Source organism: Oncorhynchus clarkii, chromosome 1 (assembly GCF_045791955.1).
Source record: "Oncorhynchus clarkii lewisi isolate Uvic-CL-2024 chromosome 1, UVic_Ocla_1.0, whole genome shotgun sequence".
Classification (NCBI taxonomy): domain Eukaryota; kingdom Metazoa; phylum Chordata; class Actinopteri; order Salmoniformes; family Salmonidae; genus Oncorhynchus; species Oncorhynchus clarkii.
In genome coordinates, this window is record NC_092147.1 from 73,485,212 (window position 1) to 73,512,567 (window position 27,356).

The 27,356-nt window shown below is 44.9% G+C and overlaps 1 protein-coding gene across 2 annotated transcripts; it reads left to right on the forward strand.

Annotated features, from left to right (window-relative positions):
- The first annotated feature begins 18 nt into the window (after positions 1–18).
- LOC139411948 (protein FAM53B-like) lies at positions 19–27,356 on the forward strand. 2 transcript variants are annotated; one of them, XM_071158715.1, is made up of 5 exons: positions 19–157; positions 13,867–14,128; positions 14,735–14,789; positions 16,912–17,768; positions 25,811–27,356. In XM_071158715.1, the coding sequence occupies exons 2-5, from the start codon at positions 14,045–14,047 to the stop codon at positions 26,168–26,170; spliced, it is 1,356 nt and encodes a 451-aa protein (XP_071014816.1). In that variant the 5' UTR covers positions 19–157; positions 13,867–14,044; the 3' UTR covers positions 26,171–27,356. The 2 variants fall into 2 exon arrangements, with proteins under 2 accessions (XP_071014816.1, XP_071014823.1); XM_071158722.1 differs by having other exon boundaries at positions 46–199.

Here is a 27,356-nt window from a genome sequence, read left to right on the forward strand (position 1 = left end):
ATGTTGCAGCGAGCACGGGGTTTCATGCAGTTTCTCAGTCCCACACTGCCATCGCCGCTGTGGAGGCAGTAGTGCGCATGAAGATCCACACACTTTTCTGGTCCTTTGTTGCGGAAATCGAAGATGACTTAACTTCGACAGACTCTCAGCTGGCCAGGTAGTAAGCCGTCCATCCCGACATCATATTTTCTTTGAATTGGTAGGCCACTCTTGAGAATGAATGCTAATCATTTTTTGGGGTGTCTTTGTTGCCCAAAGTAGTTTGTTGATTGCTAAAGTTTGCTTGAGCTTTTCCATTGCAAGAAGTTGAAATAAGCATATAAGCTTGTTTCTTATGTCTAGAGAAAGTTAAATATTGTCAACAATATAAACTGGGAAGTGTTGCTTGCTTGTGATCCGTGCTATCATAATAGCAGGAAACAAAGTGCTTGGGAAATTGTGTTTTCAGGGACGATATTGAAAGGCTGTAACCCCAACACAAATGATTATCGTGTTTTATGTATCTTAAAATAGGCTACTGCACAATGTAATTGAGGAACAAGTTAAATACCGTGTTGCGATGCTGCGTAAACTTGCTTGCTTTATAGCTGCCGGTTGCGCATGTTTCCACTGTAGTAGAATACCGCATAGTCAAATAAGAGAATAGAAAGGAGTTGATTGAGAGATCATTTGCGTTGTGCGCAGTGCTTGGGCAACTGGGACAAAGCCTTCCTGTATTCAATGCTCCAGCTCTGTAACCCGGTTCAACTGAACCCCCCTCCACCCTTGTGTAGTAATACTTTTTTTCTCCGCAGCTCTCACCATGCCTGTGTAGCACATGGGGATGTGTGAAACTTACTTCTCAGCCTTAAGTGTTGCCACTTGCAGCTGACTGCTACCTTTTCGTGTGGTGCTAACTGTTAAGACAGTTTCAGGAGGGTAGTCACATATGCTAGCAAGGCAGCAGTCCTGGGTTTGAGCCTTGGTGTGAGCCAAATCAGGAGCAAGTGATGCTTGCTAATCAAGCCATGATGATCTTTACAATGGTGCCTTGACCCAGATATACAGTTGTGCTCAGCTCAATGCTGGGGCAGCTTTTGAGTACATTTGAGGGGTGAATGTAGTCAATGGGGATGTGTGAAACGTACTTCTCAGCCTTGAGTGTGACTTCTACCTGCGCTGCTGAATTGCTAGCTTTTGGTGTGGTGCTGACTGGTAAGATGCTTTACGAGGGTGGCAAGGCCTGGGTTCAAGCCTGGTGTGACCCGAATCAGGAGGTACTCTCTTAGCAAGCAGTGTGCAGTAGCCCATCCTTTACACCTGCATACCCTCAAATATCCAGATTGGGAATTGTAGAGATCATGTGTTGTTATTATTATTGTTGTAGGCACTTTGGGGTTTGTAAGTTGTCCCACTTTTAAGTCATGTTGTGTGCCTGTAACACTGGTCTGTTTCAAGAACTGCCAGTTGGAGGGAAGTGTGGCTTTCTTATCTCATTTTATTGACACCCTCCTCAGCACCGCAACCTGTGAAAAGATTGATTGTCATTTGAGGTGTTTCATGAGTCACACACACACAACCTTACAGAAAAACCACATGATTTCAAGTGAAATTGCACATGTAAACAAGTGTTTTGGGAACACTTAACATGGAACTACATGTAAAAACATGATCACATTAACTTCACATAAGATCACATGCCACTGGAAACACTGGTTGAATCAATGTGGTTTTCATGTCATTTCAATGTTTTTGGAACACTTCATGTGAAATTCATGTGGGTTTTCCGTAAGGCCACACACACACACACAAACACACTGGGCAAGACTTAAGACTCTAGGCTCTAAAAATGAATAATAGAGTTGCACACTATATATAAGCTGTCGGTAATTTATTGGGTAAACCAATGTTTCAGCATCACTGTGATTTTTAAACAAGTCAGTTAAGAACAAATTCTTATTTACAATGACAGCCTACACTTGCCAAATTGTGCGCCAGCCTATGGGACTCCCAATCACAGCTGGTTAGAATACAGCCTGGATTTGAACCCGGGTGTCTGTAGTGATGCCTCAAGCGCTGCCTTAGACTGCTGCACCACTCGGGAGCCCCTCGTGTGATGGCACATGAGAAGGCACTGTGATGCCGAAATGTTCATGGTTTACCTAATAAATTACTGGGAGCTTGTATAGAGTGTCCGATTCTCTTTATTTTTTTATAGCCTACAGTTTACTCGCCGTTAGTCAGCACCTCTACTAACTTTTTTGAATGTGCGCCAGCTCATGCTTTTCACACTCATCAACATATTTCAGCCTTTTATTGTAATTGAGTTCTGTAATTAACATCATCCTTCTCGTTTGTGGTTTTGCAGAGGAGGGTTCGCAGCTGGGGATGTCTTGATATGAGTCACTTTGTTCTTTGTTTGTGTTGCTGAGTGGAATGAAACACGTAGACTTGTGAAAAATACTTTATATGCAACTTTGAAGGTGTTCTGAATGGTATAATTCAGTTTGAAGGAGCTCAGACAACCAAACCGCCCCTACGCTCTCTTATTAACGAAACAATGTGTTGAGATTCAGGAGCTGGCAGGGAAATGCTGTACTGTTAGATTGCATTGTTTTTGGAGTCGTGTTTTGGACCATCGTTGGAGTGTGTAATGTAATTGCGTGACTACAGAATGTTTGGGTAGGCCTACACTGATTAAAGTACCACTGACGATGGAACACTTTGACTATGGGTTTGCCAGGATCGTTTCATTTGGGACTAGGGAAGTTATTGTTACAGTATGTGTTTTTTGCCCTCTTGTTTATGTTGTGGGAGAGATGGTTGATCTTTACTTCATGAACTAAATACCAGACAGGACTGGTTTTGTACCAGGAATGCCTACAGTGTACTTGTCTGTGTCTGTTCTCACCGTACTGGGACAGCCTGAAAGGAGGTATGCCTATGTGGGTTTATACACCTCTGTTCTCTCTTTACGGAGGTGGTTATTGGCAAATTAACTAAAGTGTAGTTTTAGTGAATGTACATACAGTAGTTGACCTTTCGTTTCTTGCTTGCATGTGAATTCACTCATTCACTTGAAAACGAATCTCAGTTCCACTGGCAAACTAGGTGGAAAGTCAGGCTGAGATTGGATCAGCTCAAGTATCTAATTGCAAAGGGGATGTTGATAGGGGTAGACCACCAGGCCTGTGTGTGTCTGAGACAGTCTAAGGGCTGTTTGTTGAGGAAAGAACAGTTTTGTTTGTGTGTTGGTTCATACTTCTCAGCTATGGTGGGAAATACAGTTATGATGACTAAGCCTCTGTCTACACTTGACACTTACATGTGACATATGCTATCGGAATACGAATCTTGCATTGAAAAGACGGTCTAGACACACAAAAGTCGCTTTGTGGTTTGATTGTGTTCAGATCCGGCTAATCACTTCAGGATATGGTCAGGGAGGCATTGTGTGCCGATTTCTCCACAGTCTGGACACAATCAGGCTACCGAAAGCACTCAGCACTCCTCTCACATATCTCCAGAATACTTGTGTTTTGGGACAGACAGGCATCTTTTCATTATAACGTTGGAGGAAACGCATTCCTAGTATGTGGAGAACATGTTTGCTGGCCTCAAATGCTAGCCAGCTAGCTAATATTTAGAAAAGCTTTTTTTGTTCGTCTAGAGTTATGCTAACTAGTTTGCAATCCCTTTAGCATTGCTTGCTAGCTTGCTGGCTAGCTACAGAGGTTAGCTGGCTACTTTACTACAGTAGTTAGCTATTTTCATCAGCGTCTGTTGTGTTATCATATTTAGACTATTCCTCCACTTGTAGAATGCGTACTGGTATTTGAATATAGCACGGGAACAGAGAGTGTGGGTAATGTGGACACATGTACAGTTGAAGTCGGAAGTTTACATACACCTTAGCCAAATACATTTAAACTCAGTTTTCCTGACATTTAATCCTGGTAAAAAGTTCCTGTTTTAGGTCAGTTAGGATCACCACTTTATTTTAAGAATGTGATATGTCAGAATAATAGTAGAGGGAATTATTTATTTCAGCTTTAATTTCTTTCATCACATTCCCAGTGTGTCAGAAGTTTACATACTCAATTAGTATTTGGTAGCATTGCCTTTTAAATTGTTGAACTTGGGTCAAACGTTTCGGGTAGCCTTCCACAAGCTTCCCACAATAAGTTGGGTAAATTTTGTCCCATTCCTCCTGACAGAGCTGGTGTGACTGAGACAGGTTTGTAGGCCTCCATGCTCGCACATGCTTTTTCAGTTCTGCCCACAAATTTTCTATAGGATTGATGTCAGGGCTTTGTGATGGCCACTCCAATACCTTGACTTTGTTGTCCTTATGCCATTTTGCCACAACTTTGGAAGTATGCTTGGGGTTATTGTCCATCTGGAAAACCCATTTGTGACCAAGCTTTAACTTCCTGACTGATGTATTGAGAGGTTGCTTCAATATATCCACATAATTTTTTTCCCCCTCATGATGCCATCTATTTTGTAAAGTGCACCAGTCCTTCCTGCAGCAAAGCACCCCCACAACATGATGCTGCCACCCCTGTGCTTCACTGTTGGGATGGTGTTCTTCGGCTTGCAAGCCTCCCCCTTTTTCCTCCAAACATAACGATGGTCATTATGGCCAAACAGTTCTATTTTTGTTTCATCAGACCAGAGGACATTTTTCCAAAAAGTATGATCTTTGTCTCCATGTGCAGTTGCAAACCGCAGTCTGGCTTTTTTATGGCGGTTTTGGAGCAGTGTCTTCCTAGTTGAACTGCCTTTCAGGTTATGTCGGTATAGGACTCGTTTTACTGTGGATATAGATACTTCTGTACCTGTTTCCTTCAGCATTTTCACAAGGTCCTTTGCTGTTGTTCTGGGATTGATTTGTACTTTTCACACCAAAGTACATTCATTTCTAGGAGACAGAACACTTCCTGAGTGGTATGATGTCTGCGTGGTCCCATGGTGTTTATACTTGTGTACTATTGTTTGTACAGATGAACGTGGTACCTTCAGGCGTTTAGAAATATCTCCCAAGGATGAACCAGACTTGTGGAGGTCTACACATTTTTTTCTGAGATCTTGGCTGATTTCTTTAGATTTTCCCATGATGTCAAGCAAAGAGGCACTGCGTTTAAGGTAGGCCTTGAAATACATCCACAGGTACACCTCCAATTGACTCAAAGGATGTCAATTAGCCTATCAGAAGCTTCTAAAGCCAATACATCATTTTCTGGAATTTTCCAAGCCGTTTAAAGGCCCACTCAACTTAGTGTATGTAAACCTCTGAACCATAGGAATTGCGATATAGTGAAATCATCTGTCTGTAAACAATTGTTGGAAAAATGACTTGTGTCATGCACAAAGTAGATGCCCTAACTGACTTGCCAAAACTATCGTTTGTTAACACAAAATTTGTTGAGTGATTGAAAAACGAGTTTTAATGACACCAACCTAAGTGTATGTAAACTTCCGACTTCAACTGTAAATGTAGATGCACGACGTGTTCGGAATTCCATGATCGGAACTCGGGTATCAGGATGCAAAAGCTGCATGAACTGTCAAGTCTAGACATGGCCTAAGCTTCGTCTTGCTTTTTATACGCAGCATTGTTTAGTGTCACAAAGATTGTAGATCATATCTTCCTCAAACCTTTCCAGACAATCTGTTGATATCAAAGGACTGTGCTATGTCTTATTTTGTATGCACTTGCATGGTATAGTACAACTTTGTTTACAGTCTTCCAGAGTATAGGCCTCATTCAAGGAATCTCTGCCTATGTTTCTGCCAAAGTAGATTTGCATGACAATCACGATCTCCCAAACTACCCAATGCCTTGTTAAAAAATGGCTTTACTTGCTTCAATTTCTTATTTTTAGCACAGTCAAATCTGAAATGCTGGAATCTACATGTGAAAGACAGTCAAGTCGAACAGGGTTGTCTCAGATAGCTAGGCAGGCGGTAGGCAGACAAGAGGGACTTGTTTTGGACATGGGATAGCTGCAGTAATTTATGGAGGTAATTAAGCAGAGTTGGTTTTTAAAGGGGATCACTCTGTGCTCCTGTGTGTGCTTAAGACGCACACATTTGCAAGGCTTTTGTGTGCGCGAGTCCCTATTAAGGCTTCATTCTCTGAGTGGGCAGCTGCGTGCCTGTCTGCGAGGCACTGGACCATACTCTCCCTCGCCCTCTCACTTTATCTCTCTCCTTTGCTCACTCCCCTCTTTCTGTGGTTTCCTGGCCCGAGGCGTTATGCAAAGCCTCCAGAAAGAAGGATTGTTAGCCATGCCAGTCTGTGCCTCTGTGTTGCACACATTTGATTTTAACGACAGCCCTTTCTCTCTTTCTGTGTGACCTTCAGTCATAACTGCTCTGCTTCGCCCACAGCGTCAAATGCTGTGAGCCGAGTTCAAAACAAAAAGTTATGTTCCACGGTCTCCCCCACGTCTCTGTGTGTACATCTCATTTACATGATGCGTTTTGTAAATGTTACGTCTCGAACGCCCACAGAGTCTAAGATGGACTGCTGAGAAGAAAGGAGGCATTCTGGCATACACCAGAGCAACCTTCCCCAACCCCCTGCAAATGACTAGATCTGGTTTCAGATTAAAAGCATTCTGGGAAGGGAAGACATTTTTAAAGCCCTGTGACACATTGCACCATCAGTGTGTCCCACCACCACATCAGTGTGTCCCACCACCACATCAGTGTGTCCCACCACTAGTCTGAAATGGCTTCCTTTCATTTTCTTCATTACCACTGATTGGTGAGAGGCCTGATAAGAGGCCTTATGAGGCCTTATGATGAGATGGACAACCACCACTAATGGACATTCACCCTGAATTCCCTTCTGACAACTGAAGTGACCTCATGTTTTTTTTTTTTTGTCATTCACTATCATAAGACGTCTGTTATGAATGACAAAGGAGTCATTCTTCTGTTTATCCTTCTCCTTTCTCCCTGCTTTTCTGAACGACACTGCATATTTCTTGTCTGAATCACTCAAGGTTTGGATAGACTTTCTGTTGATGCTGTCTAGAGTGTAATCTGTCAATTATACACCCCTAAAAAAAGCAATCGTATGTTTCCATTGTTTTATGGCGTAGACAGTCTAAATAAAAGCATTAGCAAGCAGATCCTGTTTTCCATGCTAGTTCTGAAGCAGTGGCCTGCACTTCACAGTATTTGCCACAGTTTCTCTGCCAAGATGTTTCGCCTCTCACAATTGAGGTTTAATGAGCTGAGCGAAATCATGTTTCTTTCATCTGGTCATAATGGTAGCTAAATTAGTGTTGGTGTGTTTTGGCAATCCCTTTACCCTACACCTTCATCTTTTACACTATGTGAACGTAGAACTTTTATTATGACAGTGTTTACACTCTACTGTGAAATACTTAGCAATCATCTCTAATATATCATTTTGCAGGATCAATACGTGACTGTGATGACCCTGCGTCATGAGGAGACACACCTGTAGATCTGTGTAGTAGACACCTACGGGTCGTTAGTAACACAAACGCACGCGTGACAGCCAGCCTGGCGGAGGTAAGCCAGAGTACAGAAAGATCAACGCATTCTCAGCTGCTGAAAATCAAATTCTCACACATTTACATTAAGATGATAAAAGAGCTGAAGGTGATCATCTGCCATTATGTTAATATGAAAGTATTGTATGGAAAGAATAACATGTAGCCTAATCCATCTATTATGTTCCACAGAGATTTTGCTGTGATGATGCTAGGCAGGTAGCCTAGCGGTTAAGAGCGTTGAGCCAGTAACTGAGAGGTTGCTGATTTGAATCCCTGAGCCGACTAAGTGAAAAGTCTGTCTGCAAGGCCCGTAACCCACGTACCCTCGTTCCAAGTATGCACACGAACACACACAAAGTCACCGAGACCGTTACCAAGCAAGTAGCAGATGGATGTTTGGTTGAATAAGTCATACACTCAATGGAATTCCTAGGGCTGGGAAATATATTGTGAATAAGCAGTATACCGGTATGAAAATGGACTACTTCACTGTCAGTTTTGCCCTAATTTGGTTGAGTATAAAACTATCCCTTTAGAATGAATTGTTGCCAGTCTAGAGTAATGTACTACTCATAAAACATATTTAGAACTATTATTATTCAGAAACATAAAATATCACCATACCGTCAAAATAATATGATATTTTGGTCATAACATCACCCTCCACACCAAACACACCCACACCATTCATCCCCTAGCTCCCACAAAACGAGACCTTCAGTGTTATGTAACTGTCTTGGAGAGGAGTGGTACCCGGGACGTGTGATTATGGGGTTGGAAGTGACTTTCTTTATAACGTCACCTATTTAAACACCGTAGGAGTGGCCTCCTTAGCTGTGATGGAGCCCTGAGCGTGGGATTAACCATCATGGTCTGCTCTGGAGGCTCTCATGTAACATATCCCTGGTGGATTAGGGCCTGGTTAATGTGCATAGAGCAGCCTGTCAGGGGTAAAGGGAGAAACCACATGCTGAGGGAGAGAGGGGTGAGGGGATGAGAGCGGAGGTAATTAGTAGGGTACCTGATGTGTGAAGAGCCCTGGAATGCAAAGGCTTTTCCAGAAGGGGGTCTGTACCTCCTTTATTACCTCACACTTGGACCCACCCGGTTCAGTCTTGTTCTATAGATTAGGGATAATTTAAGAAGAAGTGATGCTAAATCAGCTTTGACAAGCATAGCATCACTGGACAGGAACAGGGATTGCGGTGTCTGAAGTCCATTTCTCAAGCTTGAACTAATGTACTCCACTGATAAGGAAGTGATGTACTGTCTAGATATGACTGTCCTAGTTTCTAACATCCAGGTCAGAGGTTGGCCTTTTTCCACATGAGGACATGTCCGTGTAATGCAGCATATGTTACACATCCATACTGTAGCATGCTTGCCCTTGTAGACTAGGAATTGTACAGATCAATCAGCAGCAATGTCCTGTAGTGAGGAAACGCAGAGAGATGTTGCAGTAGTTTGAAAAAAAATATTGGCACATCTGGATGGATTTGTTGACGACATCTTGATGTTTACTGTGTGGACAATAAAAGTGGATGTGAAAGCAAGATAGGATATTGCACAAGTTGACTGTGTTCCTCCTTTTCTGATTGAGGGTCAGTGTGTGTGTGTGCGTGTGTGTGTGTGTGTGTGTGTGTGTGTGTGTGTGTGTGTGTAGCACCAGCTACAGTATTTGTGTGTGAGAGACTGATTATAGCTTTGACAAGGCTTTGTGGATTTCCTTTGGCGGTTTTTCTTATCAAATGTTAGCTAATGAGGTGGTTGCTGCTGCTCACCAACACCCTGCAACAGAGTGCTGACTTGTGAGCACAGGGGAAGTGTTATTTGTGTATGTGTCGGTAATTTAAAATGGCAACACATTTTGCACTCCGGTGTGTGTGTGGCGTGGGGGGGGGTTTACATGTCAGTGCCGTGGAAACCTCGCTCAAGAAAGGTGTGTTTCTCTGGAAACTCTTTCTCAAGAAAGGTGTGTTTCACTGGTAACTCTTTCTCAAGAAAGGTGTTTCTTCTCTCTGTTGTTTTCCCCTCTTTGTTACAGGACTGGGTTGTCATGGTCACTGCTCTTCTTTCAGAGATAAAGAAGTGAATGGCCTTTCAAAGTCCTCATAGAGATAAAGCCTTTATTTGTGTAGAATCAACTTGAAGGCCAAAATCAACCGCCGTTTTACCGCACATCAAGTCAGACGATGTCAAGTAAAACGTTTAATGAATGAGAGCTGCTTTGTTTGTGTTCTCACCAAGCTCCTGTTGCATGATGGGGTGGCGTTTTTGGACAAAGTGTCCAGCCAACGGGTGCTGGGGGGATGGCCGGAGGGCGGCTTGGTATGCCGTGACCTCTCCAGCCTTGCTTTACGACCTCAACATCAGAAAGGGCTGACCCAGCGTTAACTAGAGAGTGATAGCTCTCCTCTGCAGTAACTACATCCAATCAGTGATGGACACCAAACACTGTGCCACACAACCTTACAGGGCCCCATATTGTCCCCCCCCAGGCGCCCATTCACAATTCACGCGTGCACAGGAAGCAGGGCGAGTATCGATAACGTCATCACATCATCCAAAAACATGGCAGACATTGGATGAATATAAAAGGTTAAAGCTGCAATATGTAACTTTTTGGGTGACCTGACCAAATTCACATAGAAATGTAAGTTATAGATCTGTCATTTTCATTGAAAGCAAGTCTAAGAAATGGTAATCTCTTTTATGTGCACTATTTCTATGCTTCCAGTTCTTACGTTTTGTTTTTGTGTCTTGTACTTTCGGTTTTGTACAAAAGCTTCAAACGGCTGAAAATACAATATTTTAGTTTATGTAAAAGAGATTTCACAGTGGTTTAGATGGTACAATGATTCTCTACACAATTGAGTCTTGTTTTACCACATAAACTTAAATTAGGCAAATTATTAGAAGTTTAGCAACCAGGAAATGGAGGAGCATTTTCTGGTTGCTAATATTTTAATATCTTGGAAAAAGTGATGGAACAATAATAGGCCTCAGCGACAATAATTTGTATAATTCAATGGATGTTTTTTGCACAAAGGTGATGACTAAAGTGTTTTATTAGGAATTTTCTAATCTGACTTCTCTATGTGGCCGTCTATTGAAATTGTATTTCTGGGACGGGGGTCTGTTAAACTGCAGTACCGAAGTAAAACTGTAGGAGCAGTAGAAACCGGGAACCCTAGTCCCTTGGCATGGTGCTGTTACGAGTACTGTCCTTTCTGCCTCTCCTCAGTAATTAACCCTTGAGAGCCAAGAGGCCTGTGCGCAGACCCAACTTCTATAATGAAGAAAAATCTGTGTAGAATTACTGTTAGGTACAGTACTTCACCTATGGAATTGGATCATAATTAACTTTTTTCCTTTTAGGGATTTATAAATGCAATTGCTATTGCCATTTAGTATGATCCTTTTTGGACCTTAACCTGAATTGGAGCCAACAAGTGCAGCAGAATTTACCCAGGTATGAAACATGATTTAACCCTTTACACTTGTGAGAATTGGCATATATGGATAGTTTATATGGTAGCAATTGAAAGGGAACAGTTTGGAGATCATGGGAACATTGTTAAACCAAAGGTGAGTCCACTACAGGTCACCTGACACAACACTAAATCCAAACATCTACTGTACTTTTCGCCACATTTTTTTGATAACAAAATCTGAAAATACTCTGGATAACATAATAAGACTATTCCTGGAATGAAAGGACTAACTGGTATCTCCATGTGGCCACAGTTCCTAAGCAATTTCAATGCACTTTTATGACTCAAAGAAGAGACTTCAACTTTAAGGTACTGTACCGTTGAGGAACCAGGGCAAGCACACTTGTAGTTGTTTAGTTCGGAACACAACCTTGCGTCCCCGCCATACCACCATTACAGTTGTTTAAGCAATCCAAAAATTGTCCAATATAAATCTCAATCTGGGTTCGTATTCCTATGCCAAGACGCCTAACTCAGTTCTAAAATACAATCTTAGAGTGTTCGACTTGAGCAAGGCAATTCAGAGAAACAGGTTGTATATAGAAAGGAGTCAGGTGTGTGTGCCACAGTGACTTTTCCTCACAATAGACAAACAGGCTCATTCTTGAGAAACTTGAGAATGACCCAGGGTATAACATCATGTTTTCTTGTAACTGTACACCAAATATAGTGATCATAAACGGTGACAATATATGATTTGGAAATGTTAATTGCACATTTGGACTCACAGGTGTTTGGCTTATCTGTATGACATCATAGTTGTATTTATAAAAATCCTCAACATCTCATCTTTTTAAAATCCACTGAACAAAAATATAAACGCAATAATTTCACAGATTTTACTGAGTTATAATTCATATAAGGAAATTCATTATGCCCATTTCTATGGATTTCACATGACTGGGAATACAGATATGCATCTGGTAGTGACAGATATCTTTTAAAAAAGGTAGGGGCGTGGATCAGAAAACCAGTCAGTATCTGGTGTGATCACCATTTGCCTCATGCAGTGCGACACATCTCCTTTGTATAGAGTTGATCAGGCTGTTGATTGTGGCTGGATATCGGCGGGAACTGCAACACTCTGTTGTACACGTCTGGTGAGTATGAAGGCCATGGAAGAACTAGGACATTTTCAGCTTCCAGGAATTGTGTACAAATCCTTGGGCGCAGCATTATCATGGTGGCAGATGAATGGCACGACAATGGGCCTCAGGATCTCGTCACGGCATCTCTGTGCATTAAATGCAATTCTGTTTGTTGTCTGTAGTTTATGCCTGCCTGTACCATAACCCCACTGCCATCAGCAAACCGCTCGCCCCCAACGCCATACACGCTGTCTGCCACCTGCCTGGTACAGTTAAAACCGGGAAGAGCACACTTCTCCAGCGTGCCAGTGGCCACCGAAGGTGAGCATTTGCCCACTGAAGTCAGTTACGACGCCGAACTGCAGTCAGGTCAAGACCCTGGTGAGGATGACGAGCACAGTTTGTGCAGAACTTCTTCGGTTGTACAAACCCACAGTTTGTTTCATCGGCTGTCCGGGTGGCTGGTCTCAGATGATCCCGCAGGTGAAGAATCCGGATGTGGAGGTCCTGGGGGGTCCTGTGGAGGTCCTACACATGGCCTGCTGTTGTGAGGCTCGTTGAACATACTGCCAAATTCTCGAAAATGTGTTGGAGGCGGCTTATGTTAGAAAATGAACATTCAATTATCTGGCAATAGCTCTGGTGGACATTCCTGCAGTCAACATGCCAATTGCACACTCCCTCAACTTCAGACATTGGCCTCCCGAGTGGTGCAGCGGTCAAAGGCACTTCATGAGGCATCACTACAAACCCGGGTTCAATCCCAGGCTGTGTCACAACCAACTGGGAGTCCCATAGGGCGGTTCACAATTGGCCCAGCGCTGTCCGGGTTAGGGGAGGGTTTGGCTGGCTTCATGCTGTCATGAGACCAGAGAGGAGAGCAGAGGACATGAGGAGGGGAAATGTTCCTAGTCTCTTTTTCCCTTGTGGGTGGAGGATTGGGTGGAGGACAGCCCGCAGGGGCTGATGCCCTCATTATTTCAACTCCTTTGTTTCCCACAGTTGGCAAGCACAGTACCCCTTTCTTTGTCATATAGTATATTAATGCAACCTTAACGTCCAGTACATTCTCTCCTCTCCAACTGACCCATCCTTTTTCTATCCTCATCCCTTACATGCTCACTCTCCTCCCACTTCATTGAACCATATCTTATGGAGAACCCAGAACAGTCATGGGGTTAGTTGAGGAGCTCTGGAGACTGTGGTAGCTGTGTCCGTTGGCCCACAGTAGAAACTGCAAGCTGTCATTAGTAGGCTGTTGATTGGAGGATAAGGCCTGGACCTTTCTAATCAGCTGTTTTGCATGCTATTCCTGATATAGCCTAGCTCTGTCTGTCGGGGGGGGATTCAACTGCACGTTTTGGATTAGCTCCCTGGTGTTGTGAGTGAAAGATTGGAAGAGGAGGACTCAGTAAAGAGTGAGCCTGTGCTGTACTGTGTTTGTGGTGTCCCAGCCCAGTGGACTGACTGTATGTGTTTAGACTCGTCTCTCTAAGGGCCCTACTGCCTGCTATACAGACACACCCACAAGGACCAATCCTCCTTTCCTCCTCGCCCTGCGCCTGGGGACACACTGTGGTGGTGTGATGGTAAAGATCATTATGACACGTACTGCAATCATTGCGTGCTCACGCACATTTGTGCCCATTTGCAAATATTCACCCACGCATGCCGGGCGCCATAATGGCATGCACACATTTTTATGGATTGTAATATTTGTGTGTGTGTGCTCACCAAATCTCTCTCCTTCTGTCTGTTGTTGCACAGGGATTGGCTGAATAGCGAGAGACGCTCCCCTACCAACGAGGACACTCTGCGGATGAGAGGTGGTCGTCTGCCCGTCCAAACTGCCCAAAAGACCATCTCCCCATCCGTCCTCACCTAAGATGGCTTCCCACGGCCTTCTCCTGCATTGGAACGGACTGGAGCAGAGCTGTGCCCTACCATGGTGATCATCTTCTCAAAAACACTGGAAAAGAAGAAAGGTGGCGATCATGTAAGGGCTAAGGACACTGAATATTTGCTGCTGGTAAGTAAAACTCTGCTAGCTAGACCTATAACTGAAGTAGTGCAACAAGTTCCTTACAGGTGCCTCTCTCTCCACCGGCCTTGGAAACATGAGACTTGGGCTTTCTATTGGCTTCTCTACAATACAGCCTATTGTAGTTTTTGGCAAGGTGCTCGCCACCAAGGTGTATTCATATGGCCTCTACGTTGGTCCTTCTAAATACATTGTATATTATTCTACCTCAGCGTTCAAATCAAGCAATTTGGGTAAAAAGGCTTAAACTGAAATGGGGCCAATTTGAGTCGTTTTACCTCTTTATAACCCTCACTGTGTACTGTAAGGGGTCATCGCAGTTCTGAATGCTGACATTACACTGTATTGCTGTGACTCCTAGTAATGTTAATGACTGCTGCTTTGCCCTATTTCTCTATGAGCCAGCCTGCACCACCCTGCCTGTTATTTTCTCTGAATTGTGTGTGTGTGTGTGTGTGTGTGTGCACTCCTTCGTGTTCGATGCCTGAAAAGTTATGTACGGACATGTTTGGAGTCTGAGTAAATGAGCCTAGTCTAAGCCATATCCTCTTTGTCTGTTTTTCCCTGTCTATCCCTCCATCTGTCTGTCAACAGCGTGAGCGCCACACCATGAGCAGAGGGACTACCCTCTTCTCCTGTGGCACTGTGGGTGAGTGCATCCCTCTCCCCTTCACTCAGACTGTCCTCACCATAACGCTTCTTATTGTCTCCTCTTAGGCTTTATTGACCTGGGCTGTTGTGGAAACTGGTTGAATTGAACAATCTGCTTTTCATGTCCTCCGTGCTTTTCATAAAAACTGTCTCATTATTTGTTCCCATTCGCTCGTGTTCATTTCCTTTGTCTTGTTCACCAGCTTGATGCCCCGTTACAAGCTCCCCTATAACGGTTTCTGCCTGTCCTCCTCCTGTCTCATCTCGCGTCATGTCTGGTGTGCACCTGCCGTCACACAGAGCTGTGTACTGCACTCATGGGACTTAACTGTAACGGAGTGTTGTTTTGCCTTTGTCAATGGTTCCCTTTTGGTTCGGTGAACGTCACGCTCCTTATCCCCTCCGCCCGTGTTGAAAGACAAGCCACTGTAAATCAGAGTCTCATTGGACCCCGCCCTGTCGTCTGTTCAATGTACCCGCGAGGGGTTAACGGGATGCACGTCCCACAACTGCTGTTTCTACTGTTACAGCTGGCATCACAAGACGTGTTATATATACTATTATATGGCTTCAGGTGGGATTTCAGTCCTTTTTCAACACATTTTTCACTGGGCTAGTTGAACCTTTTTAGATGTTTTCTCCTGTTGTTATTTTGTATGCTAGACATTCTTGTCAGGTCATGTCATTGTTGTTTTTTGGAACTGAAACAAAGACTTCTGCCCACCAAAAATGGAGAGAAGCATTTGAAGGCATGGGTTTGGACAGGGGTGGGTCACTTGCTGCCAATTGGGTATCAATAGAGTTACGTGTTAGCTTTGAGCTCAGTAGTGGCAAAATTAGCTAGAACCAGTGTGGTAGGTGTTTTGCCTGTGACGAGTAATGTTGGCATAGTCATTTGTCAAATTCTATCTGAATTTTAACCAATCATTGGTGTAGGAAGCCATCCACTTTCACAGAATAATAAGCCTAGCTAGCCTATCCTGCTAACCAAACCAGCTGTCAGACTAAGACACATTTCCCCTGGGATGGCTGCTACCATTATGTTAGGTAGCAATAAGCTGTGCTTAGCAAAGAGATGTTGAGAAGCAATGAAGGGAATGCCCAGACACCTAGCTGCCTCTCTGCCAACATTCATAGGACCGTTTTCGTTCAATCTGAGAAAAACCCATCAACAGTCAATCAAGTGGTAGAGCATTGACCTGAATGTTTGTTTTGTGACTGGTAGGGGTGTTGGGCAAACACCACTGTTAACTTGCCACGAGCAGGCGTAGGGTTTGTTAGCTAAGCGTTCTGTGACAACTGCAATGCTATATAATACAAAATGTGATTTGATTAATGACACACTGCCAGGTTGCTTGCATAATCCTGTACTACCAGAAAGCTCAAGCTCATTGTCCTGCCACTATGCAACTGAAAGGTCTACCCAACCCAGGAGCTAGCAGCTATGTTCCAGCAGGTAGTGTTCTATCAAGCAGTGCAGCCTGGGTCGATCCAATCCCCTGTCTGTAGCTAGCCATTCTTCTACTATCCTGTCTCCACCTTAACCGGGCATCTAGACCTTGAGTGATGCGCTTCATCTCTCTCTATTAAAACTCCTACCAATGTGACCATACTCGCTTCACACAGTATTGTCTCTAACCAAGAGCTGCTACTGCTGGCCTATTCTCCCTCTGGCCTCAGGCTGCTTACTGTCTATTGTTTTCTGAAGTGAGGTGTGTGTTTTGGGGTACATGTGGTTATTTACTCGGTTGATCATCCTAACGCGCATGTGTGAAGAAGCTGCACACGGCACCTCACCCTGGAAGTTCAGCCCTGCTGTCCATTTCATTATTGTTTCACATGAAGCTAGCCTCTAGAGGAGATGAAGTGGGATTTTTCACAACTCTGTTAGATGGCACAAGGGGCCTTATGTTAGAGGGGACACGCAGTAAGGAGGAGCATGATATGATAGTAATGATTTCAGCTTAGGCCCCTGATACAATAACTTTCCATCTGTTCTGTCCTGATTTATATGTCCACTTTTTGATTACATTTTGTCAAATTAAATTATATGTATAAGTGTTTGTTCATATGTGTGTGTGTGTGTTTGTATGTTTTATAAGTGTGTCCATGTGTTCCAGAGGCAGACAGGTGGCTGGACCTTGGCCGAGGCTGTGCCATCCAGCGAGGGACGCCCTGCGAGTCCGGCGCCAGTCTGGAGAGCCTGTGGGATGTTCTGCCCGAGGAGTGCCAGCGGAGGAGCCTGGTCTGGGGCCACGAGGTTGGCCCTGCCACCGCCATCACCAGCCTCATTCGAGACCTTAACCTTGGCGATGCCAAGCTGGCAGCCACCCAGTCCCTGGCCCTCGCCAACTCCCCTTCAGCCTCCACGGCACCCCCTAGCAAGCGCCAGTGTCGCTCACTCTCCTTCTCTGAAGAGTTTGGTGGCTGCCGGTCTTCATGGAGACCTCAGGTGTCGCGAGTGTGGACGGCGGTGGAGAAGAGGAGGTGCCACAGTGGGGGGAGTGTGCATCGCTGCTCTGGAGGAGGTGGTATAGGAGGTGGTGGAGGTTATTTAGGGGGTCATTTTCCTGCCATGCAGCGGAGCTCCAGTTTCAGCCTACCCTCACGGTCCAACAACCCCACAGACGGGGCTCTGGAGCTGCCCTGCTTCACCCAGCGCCTACCCCTTCACCCCTTGTTCACTGCCTCCCCTACGTCCCCCTCCCACCACCACTACCACCACTCCCTCAGGCCCCTCTCCTTGTCCCATGAGCAGATCAGCCTGACAGAGCACCACAGGGAGGGGGCCAGCTCCCCGGACTTCACCCAAGAGATGGGGAGACGTGCTGGACAGAGGGCAGGGGGGACTGGGGGCCTGTCCCGGAGCAAGTCCCAGCCCTGCGTCCTGAACGATAAAAAGATCGGCATGAAGCGCAGGAGACCAGAGGATGCACAGGAACCACGGCCCTCCCTGGACCTGGCCAAGATGACCCAGGTTAGTAGCCACTGAGACACACACACCCTAATGGTCTGTCAAGAGTGTCTGACCATAACAAATGACAGAAAGGCAGCTGTAGATCAAAACATATTAGTGGATTTTGATTATGTTATAATGACTCAGACATTTCACAGAGCTTTATCCTTATTTACTCATCTCGATTAAGAATAGATCAAGTTTCATCCAAGTCTTTACACAGCTTTAATACCTTTAATAACCTGAGTACATAAGGTTAGATCAGGCCAAACAAAATGACTACAAAGGAATAATTCTGTTCAGAGATGGGGAACGTTCAAGGCTTCTTTCTCTGTGTCTGATCTGGTGGGGGATTAAAACGGGCTGTATTACGTTTTCTGGGTCAGTGGTTTGTAGCGCAGAGGGTAAGTGTTTTCAAGCCTCCCCTTTGGGAAGTGGCATTAACTAAGGAGCATTTCTTGTGTTCCGTCATGCTTCACACCGCCATGCTCTACCTCACTCGGCTCCGGTTATCATTTCATTGACTCTGTTGGGTAAGCACACGATGCAAAGGTTGAACCCACACAGTCCACTTCCCTGCCTACATTTTTAGCTGGATCACATTCTGCCTGGCCTGGGGGTGGCTTGTTTGTGTAATGTCAGAGGAAGTTGTGGAACTGCTCTGTGATTACTACTTGATGGCTCCATATAGACTGGATGGATACAGTTTAATTTTGCACGTTGATCGCAGCCAATTAATGTTGAGACGGCACTATATGCAGTCTTCAATGACCCAAGACTTGCCTGGCTCACTTGGCCCTATCCCTCTGACCAATGCGTCTCCCTTGAGAATAGGCTGAGAGCACAGTTTGGAATTTAAACCCAACACGTATAGGGCTCCTCCAGGACTAGCTCAGTGTAAACACTGATGAAGATAGCTGATATTACTGTGTGCCTCTCCGCCCTCCTCAACCCTGCTCAGAGGTCCCCTGTCCTCTCTAGAGATCTCTAAATCTGTCCTAGAAAGCATCCAACCTCAACCCCCCCCCCCCCCCGCCCCCCTTCCTGTTCTCTTCCCCCTCTCGAAGAAACTGTTCCTAGCCACACTGAGGGGATAGCCAAGGTTGAATCAACAAGTGTTCAGTAATGGAGCCTAGCATGTTTCCTATGTCCATGCCAGCCGCTAAGAGAGGAAAACCAAGAGCATTTTCATTATCCACACCAGTTACCTCCTCTCTCTGGAATTCCCCAGTACGCCTCTCCAATGGCTCACAGGCTTTTCTTTTGGCATCGAGACTACCCGAATAGAGGCTAGTTTTTTTTTATAACCTTGTTTTTGTTTTGGGTTGGGATTGCTCGACTGCGCTTTAGCATTGTGTGAGGAGGACTGATGAGATCGTGTGGTGCGGGTTTGATCAGTAGTTTCAAGCCTCACACGCATGAAACCAGATATCCACTTACCGGTATTTACTCTCTCACAACACAGAATACTGTAGGTCACAAAAGCCTACTGACACATGGATATACAAACACATTGTCACAGATGCACACACCCAAACTCAGTCACTCTCAAACTCAGTCCTGGTGAGTATAGTAAGGTTTAGGTAAGGTAATGAGTATGGCCCTTTAGCAGACTCTCTTATCCAGAGCGATTTACAGTTAGTGCATTCATCTTAAGATAGCTAGGTGGGACAAGCACATATCACTGTCATGGTAAGTACATTTTCCCTGGATAAAGTAGCCATCAGCACAGTCAGGGCTAGTAAGGAGGGAAAAGCCAAGTGTGTGTGTTTAAATTACAAAAGGCTTTTTGGGGGGGGGATTTAAGGTACTATTCGAAGAGGTAGGGTTTCAGATGTTTTCTGCTTGACTGCTATACTGAAACACAAGCAGAAAGAGTCTGTATACAGCACTGCAGATGTACTGTAGCTCCATATAACTGTACTGTATGTATTAAACGATGAACATGGTTGTTATTTTTGTACTGATTTAATTGGGTCGTCATTAGTTACCACAGCCCCAAAGTCATAATTTTGGCTAAACCCTGCCTATTTCCACAATCTCTCTTCTTAAAATCTGATTTTAAACCTAATCTTAACCACACTGCTAACCTTATGCCAAACCTTAAATGAAGGCCCGAAAAGCACATTTTTGTTTTAATTTGTTTTTACTATATAGCCAATTTTGACTTTGTGGCTGGGATACTGTAACTAGTGACAACATTTGTAATGCAGGTTTATGGGCGAGGGGTACGACAGACCCAGAGAGGTGTAGTGGTCTCTGGATGAGGACAGATGAGGAGTGTTAACTGTTGGTTGGTTAAAAAGGAAGTGTTGAGCCGGAAGTTTTAGGCTGGTTACAAAATGTGTTCTGCCTGACATTAAGAGAGAATGAATGGAATAGATTTGATTGTATGGAAATCTGTCCTCTCCAATCCAAGTAGGATTGGTGGGGGAATCATTGAATTGTCTTTTAATTGAGATGTTCATTTGTTATGTCACTCTGTTCATATTTATTGACCTTTTGGTTCGTGTGGGAAGCAACTCAGATTGACTTTAACGAGCATAATTGCATGAGAATGTGATTGCCCAATTTTCTCAGAGGCTGTTTTTACATGTGAAAGTGATTCAAAAGGGCAAATCCACCTTCAGTCACTGTGGGTGTGTATGCATATGTCATGACTGTATGATGGTGAACATTAAAAGTGAATGCTTCTTCATGTATGAGAGTTGGGCCTTACCCAGTGAATAACACACACACACACACACTCCACTCTGTGTAGAGAAACTAGGTGTGAGGTGTCAGGACTAGGTTTACATTGATTGGTTAAATTATCAAGGTGTTGCTGTTGCATCATGTAGACCTACCAGCGCTCTTATGACCTCTGTCAAGACTACATCTAAGGGAACTACAGTGTTTGGCTACAGTGAGAATAAAATGTTTGTTATTCAGCAGGTGGAACATGTTGTACATCCATCCCCCTTGTGTTTTGGATCAAATGACTTGTATAAAAAAAATTATAACTAAAAGAAGATAGACCCACAGCCTGTCGTTTTCAAATGGGAACAAATGAGTCATAGTGGGCAGAACAAGCACGGAGGTGGGCAGAGCCAAGCACGAGCTAGCGAGATCCTATTGGCGCGTTCTAGCATGCATGTGCATATTTCCGTTAGAGAATGCCTACTCTGTGAAGTGAGCATGTGCAATAACTCAATTTGCCTTTTCACTCCTTCTAAACAATGCATTTTTATTTTTTACTTTGGCAAAGAGTTAAGTCTACAAAACGTAGTCAACTCTTGTTTGTAACATATATTTTAGTTTTGGTAACAGAACATGTTATTGAAATGTTTCATCGATGAGAAAATGAGCAGGAATGTCGTCCAAAATCCATATAATTCCATCTTCTCCCACTGCCGGCCACTGGGCTTCCCCTCACTACCATATTTGCATTTTTGAGGTTGGGCACTGATGTTGGGCGATTAGGCTTTGCTTGCAGTCGGCGTTCCAATTCAGCCCAAAGGTGTTTGATGGGGTTACGGTCAGGGCTCTGTGCAGGCCAGTAAGGTTCTTCCACACCTATTACGACAAACCATTTCTGTATGTAACTCGCTTTGTTCACGGGGGTATTGTCATGCTGAAACAGTAAGGGCCTTCCCCAAACTGTTGGGGTAGGTAATGTGTTTCCACTGCTGCAGAGTCCAATGGCGGTGAGCTTTACACCACTCCAACCGATGCTTGTCTTTGCGCATGGTGATCTTAGGCTTGTGTGCTGCTGTTCGGCCATGGAAACCCATTTCATGAAGCTCCCGACTAACAGTTTTTGTGCTGATGTTGCTTCCAGAGGTAGTTTGGAACTCGGTAGTGAGTGTTGCAACCAAGAACAGACTATTTTTACACGCTTCAGCACTCGGCGGTCCTGTTCTGTGAGCTTGTGGCCTACCACTTCGCGGCTGAGCCGTTGTTGCTCCTAGACATTTCAACTTCACAATAACAGCACTTACAGTTGACTGGGGCAGCTCTGGCAGGATAGAAAGTTGACAAACTGACTTGTTAGAAAGGTGAGATCCTGTGATGGTGCCACGTTATAAGTCACTGAGCTCTAAAGTAAGGCCATTCTACTGCCAATGTTTGTCTATGGAGATTGCATGGCTGTATGCTCGATTTGATACACCTTTCAGCAATGGATATGGCTGAAATAGCCGAATCCACTAATTTGAAGGGGTGTCCACTTTTTGTAAACTGTGCCTTCAGAAACTATTCAGACCCTTTGACATTTTTCACATTTTGTTACGTTGCAGCCTTATTCTAATTATTATTATTTATTTATTTAATCCTCAGTAATCTACACACAATCCTTCATAATGATGTGCAAAGCTGCCATTAAGGCAAAGGGTGGCTACTTTGAAGAATCTCAAATAAACAAATCAAAATATATTTTATAATACTATTTTGGTTACTACATGATTCCATATGTATTTCATAGTTTTGATGTCTTCACTATTGTTCTACGATGTAGAAAATAGTGAAAATAAAGAAAAACCCTTGAATGAGTAGGTGTGTACTGTTGTGTGTGTGTGTGTGTGTGTGTGTGTGTGTGTGTATATCCCTCAGCCATACTGATGCAATGGGGTGTGAATTGTGTGGATGCGTGTTGTGCTAATGGGCTAAGGTCCAGCCACCATGGGGAATTTGTGTGTGTCTGAGAGAACTTGCAGGGTAGAGAGAGGGGGGGTATTTATTTCTCCCTAAATCTCCCCTGCTGGCGGATGGCTGGCAGAGGAGTCTTGTGGCCTATTAATATCTCCTCATTGGCCCGAGTTCAGGCTCATAAAATGAAGGGGGGCGCTCTCTATCCCTTCTCTCCTCCCCCCATTTCTGGAATGATAGGCATGGCGAGCATAGCTGAGCTGAAGTCCTTGCGGGGTTGTGGGAACACCTAAGTAGGTGGGTGTGGTGGCGGGGTGTGGCATGGGGCCCTGCTGTGACAGCAAACTATACACACATGCACACACAGGTAGATCTGCTAAACTAGTCATAGTCTGTCTGTCTGTCTGTCTGTCTGCCAGTTATGGGTTAAGCTCTACTTCCCTCCCTTTCCTGTCCCTCCCTGTCCTCTCCCTCTGTGTGCTGTCCTCTCCCTCCCTGTCCTCTGTCTCTCCCTGTCCTGTCCTCTCCCTCCCTGTCATGTCCCTCCCAGTCCTCTCCCTCCCTGTCCTCTCCCTCTGTGTGCTGTCCTCTCCCTCCCAGTCCTCTCCCTCCCAGTCCTCTCCCTCCCTGTCTTGTCCCTCCCTGTCCTCTCCCTCCGTGTGCTGTCCCTCCCTGCCATGTCCCTCCCTATCCTGTACTGTGTTGTCCTGTCCCTCCCTCCCAGTCCTCTCCCTCAATGTGCTGTCCTGTCCCTCCCAGTCCTCTCCCTCCATGTGCTGTGCTGTCCTGTCCCTCCCTGTCCTCTCCCTCCATGTGCTGTCCTGTCCCTCCCTGTCTTGTCCCTCCCTATCCTGTACTGTGTTGTCCTGTCCCTCCCTCCCAGTCCTCTCCCTCCATGTGCTGTCCTGTCCCTCCCAGTCCTCTCCTTCCATGTGCTGTCCTGTCCCTCCCAGTCCTCTCCCTCCATGTGCTGTCTTGTCCCTCCCTGTCCTGTCCCTCCCTGCCATGTCCCTCCCTATCCTGTACTGTGCTGTCCTGTCCCTCCCTGTCCTGTCCCTCCCTGCCATGTCCCTCCCTATCCTGTACTGTCCTGTACTGTCCCTCCCCTCCTTGTCGTGCCCCTCCTTGTCCTGTCCTTTCTTATTCTTTTTCCTCCTGTGTGCCTGTGTGTGTTTGCTCCAGGAGGTCTCTCTCTCTCCACCCCATAACACACTGTCTCTCTGGGGGCGACTTGTTGTGCCAGTACCATGCTTTTTATATGGAGCTAGGAAATACGCTCTGATGAAGAGCTGTATGAGTAGCACTGTTTTGCCAGCTTGTTAGTAGGGTGTTGTTTTGACTGTTTGTTCACAGCCCCATTATCCAGGGGGATATTTCCTTAACCTCTTAGCCCTGTGTGTGTGTGTTTGTGTGTTCCCACACTAGCAGCTGTCTACACTATCCAGCTAGAACAAAATGCTATGCGCCTTCTAGGACTGGAGGGGCTGACAGGACTGTGTGTGTATATGGGGGTTACTCAAGGGAGGTGCTCTAGAGGAACAAAAAGCTGGGTAAACTTCAGAGTATTAAAGCTCCTTACCCCAAATCCTGGTTGTAGCCCAGGAGGATTTAATGGGAAGCATATTGCAGAGTATACCCTCCTCCTGCCGTCCACTTCTTCCCCTTCTCTCTCCTCAGTGGGCTATAGGAGGGGTTACTACAGGGGTCGAAGAAAGAGGGTGAGGCCCTCAACAACACAAAAGTGTGTGACAGAAATGCCCAACGGTGCCATTAAATACTGGTGTTTACATCCATTCCCTTTCCTTGTCTGTATTTTCTTTTTGAGGTAACTAGAGCGAAGCATCCAGTGTTCACCTGACATACAGTATTATAATATATTGTAGGTGTACCAGAGTATGTCTGAATGTTAGCCCTGCTCAGGTTTTAGCCACCGACTGTAAAGCCGACGTCCAAAGATAGTAAACATTAAAGTTATATGAACGTATCACTTTATATTTATTGAAACATTGAAATGCCTTTTGCCTCTTTCTCTCATAACAAGCACGTTTTGGAAAAAAACTTTTGGTAAAAGAAGTGAATGAGGAATTGGAGGAACCGTGGGCTTTAGGAACACATCTCTATTCACCTCCAACATCTGCTACTGGGAGAGAGGGACGCTTAACCCTTTCACGGCTGGAATGTCTGTGGTCTGGCTCTATTGGAAGGCGGAGGGAAAGTCATTTAATGAGGGGACACGTTTTTTTAGGGAAGCAAACATTACACAATAAGGCATCAGTACCACATTCAGTACGTATACTGACACAGATGGAAAAATATGCCTATGAACCGTCCTTAAATGCCTAGAGTAGCCTACACCATTCTGAATATAGATGTTATGTTGATGATACAGGTTCACATATGGGTGTAGACATAGGGGTATCTTGCATTGACAGTTGGCACACAAAGAAGTGAAACTCAGTCAGCCCTGTGTTGGGCCACATGGGATGTGCTAATCAAGGTTAAGGTCAGGCGTTAACAACCAAACACGTGCACACCACCACACGCACAGCTCTTCACATAACACATGGTCAAACTCTCTCTCTCTCACGCTCATTAGTAGATGCACAGTCTCTCGCTCTTGAGCACACATGTCGTTGTAACACAAATAGCCTGCTTTGCATACCTTGCCTGGGCACAGTGTGTTTGGTGTACACACATGTCTGGTCTCTGAAAGGAGAGATCACACCCTGAGTAAACAGAGAGCTGCTCCAGAGTCATTTTTTTTTCTCTCCTCAGGGCTTGTGACGTCCATTTACCAGGAACACACAAACACTCTCTCTCTCTCGCAATAGCAATAACCGTACCTAACCCCCTTTGTCCAACACACGATTATTCATAAGGGTCAACTAGATGATGGGTGTATGAGTTGGCCAGTGCAGTTCAGGAGGTTTACCAAGCTAGGTCAAGCCAGACAATTGGAGGAATCGTATATAGAACATTGTAAGTCTTCAGGAAAGTTTGTCACTTTTTTAGTCTGTTGTGTGTTTTAGTTCCTCATCCCCCTCAGTGCAGCAGGACAGGGAGACCCATGGGGTTGGGAGGAAGAGGATACCTTTGTGGTTTGCAGCTGATTGCACCATGTTGTCTTTCCACTGTGTTTCCTCGGACTGAGTGACTTACCAGAACATTAACAAAACTAGCTCCCTAGTGGGAGGGTGAGCTCAGCTCCACCGGTGAAGCAGGAGTCACACACCCACAGGCCATAAAGGTCAAGCTCTCAGGTTTCTCTCAACAACTCAGTGTTCCAGATGACTTAATGACATTTCTGAAGTGTACATGCATAGGTTTTGTGACCTGAATCAAGATTGAACAGTGAGACGACGATACTATAAATATTTTTTGTGTTGTTATAAAGTTATACTAATATCTCCCTTTACCTCGCATCTCTTCTCAAACAGAAACTCCAGACGTTCCACAGCTTGAGCTGCCCTGGGTTCTCTGGTCCGGACAGCTGTCGCTCATACATGCCCCCGCCCTCCACCAGGAGCTTGAGCCAATCGGAATCTGACTTTGCCTGTGCGTCTGACCTATGTGCTGAGACTCAACAGGAAGTGGACGAGGAGGAGGATGACTCTTCTTATAAAGAGCTGGACAGTGACTCAGCGTGTAGCCTGGACTCCAGGCCTGGGTCCCCATGCAGGGGAGGGGGGGAGAGAATGGGGCAGGGACACACCCCCTGGAAGGGTGAGTATGGGACAGAGAAGGACATCTACCAGCTGGGGGGTGAGCTGGACATTGACCAGATCGAGAGGAACTGAATGCAACCTGAAGCCTTTGGATAAAGGATTGTCATAACCTTTTGTGAAGGCTGAGGAATGTTTCCGTAGGTTTGCCGGAGAATTTGGAATTTCATGACCACGAGAAGGATGCCTTATGTATGATAGGTGGATATTGAGCAGGTTGAAATGACCTCAGAGAGAGGAACCTAGCGATTTTAGACAGTGGTTTTTGGAACATTATAAGGATGTTTGTAAATGCAGCGGGGGGGGGGGGGGGGGGGGGGGGGGGGGGGGTGTTGTATTGTGTGTAATGTCAACGAAGGACAAAGCATGTGGAAGTGAGATCCTTTGAGATCCTGCAGGACAAACAGTTGTTTTGAACTGTCTCGTTGTCTTTCTGAATCTAAAGGCAGTGGCTTTCGCTTGGCGACGTGCATCCTAACTCAGGAGTGGGAAAGTGAGGGATAGTCTTTAATACCTCCAAAAAGCCCTCTCTCCTCTTAGCCTGAGTACCTCCCTATACACCTGGACTGAACTGCAGCAGGAATATGCTACAACTTCTGCTTTTCTCTACCAGAATGGGGGGGGGACATGATGGACCGGGAGAGAGGGATGAAATAGAAGAGGAGAGAAACAGTATTTTTTTCTCATAGACATCACCTTGACACTTTTCTTCAACTATACCTGCAGGAAGGACACTCCCTGTTGAATTCCAAGTTAGCCCTTAGCCTCTATACCCTATACCCTAGCCCCTATACTCTAGGCACTCCTGTAGATATGAAAGGAAGATGGTACCAGTATTATGGTCATTTCTTCACCTTCCCTTCTAACAGGCGGTGTGGAGTTTTCACCATATTGCTTACCTATCCAAGGGTTTCAGATTGCCTAGGGGATAGGGGTCAATTTGGAATTCCGAAGGTGTTCACACACCATCGCTGAATGTAAATAAGCTTTTAATGGGTTTGGAAATAGCAGGCCATTTGGTCGGTCAGATACATGTGTTGTCTTTACACCTCAGAATACCCTACTCGAAACAAACCTTTGTGACGTTTAATAGATTCTAATATGCAAAATGTATATTTGAATAAACACTGAATTTTAAGTTTTCAGTTCTAATATCAATGTATATTTTTCTAAATGTATTTTTTATGATCTGTTTGTGAAGGATCTGAATTAAGAGGCTTTTCTTTAACAGGATAGACATGAAATAAAAACACAAACTGCC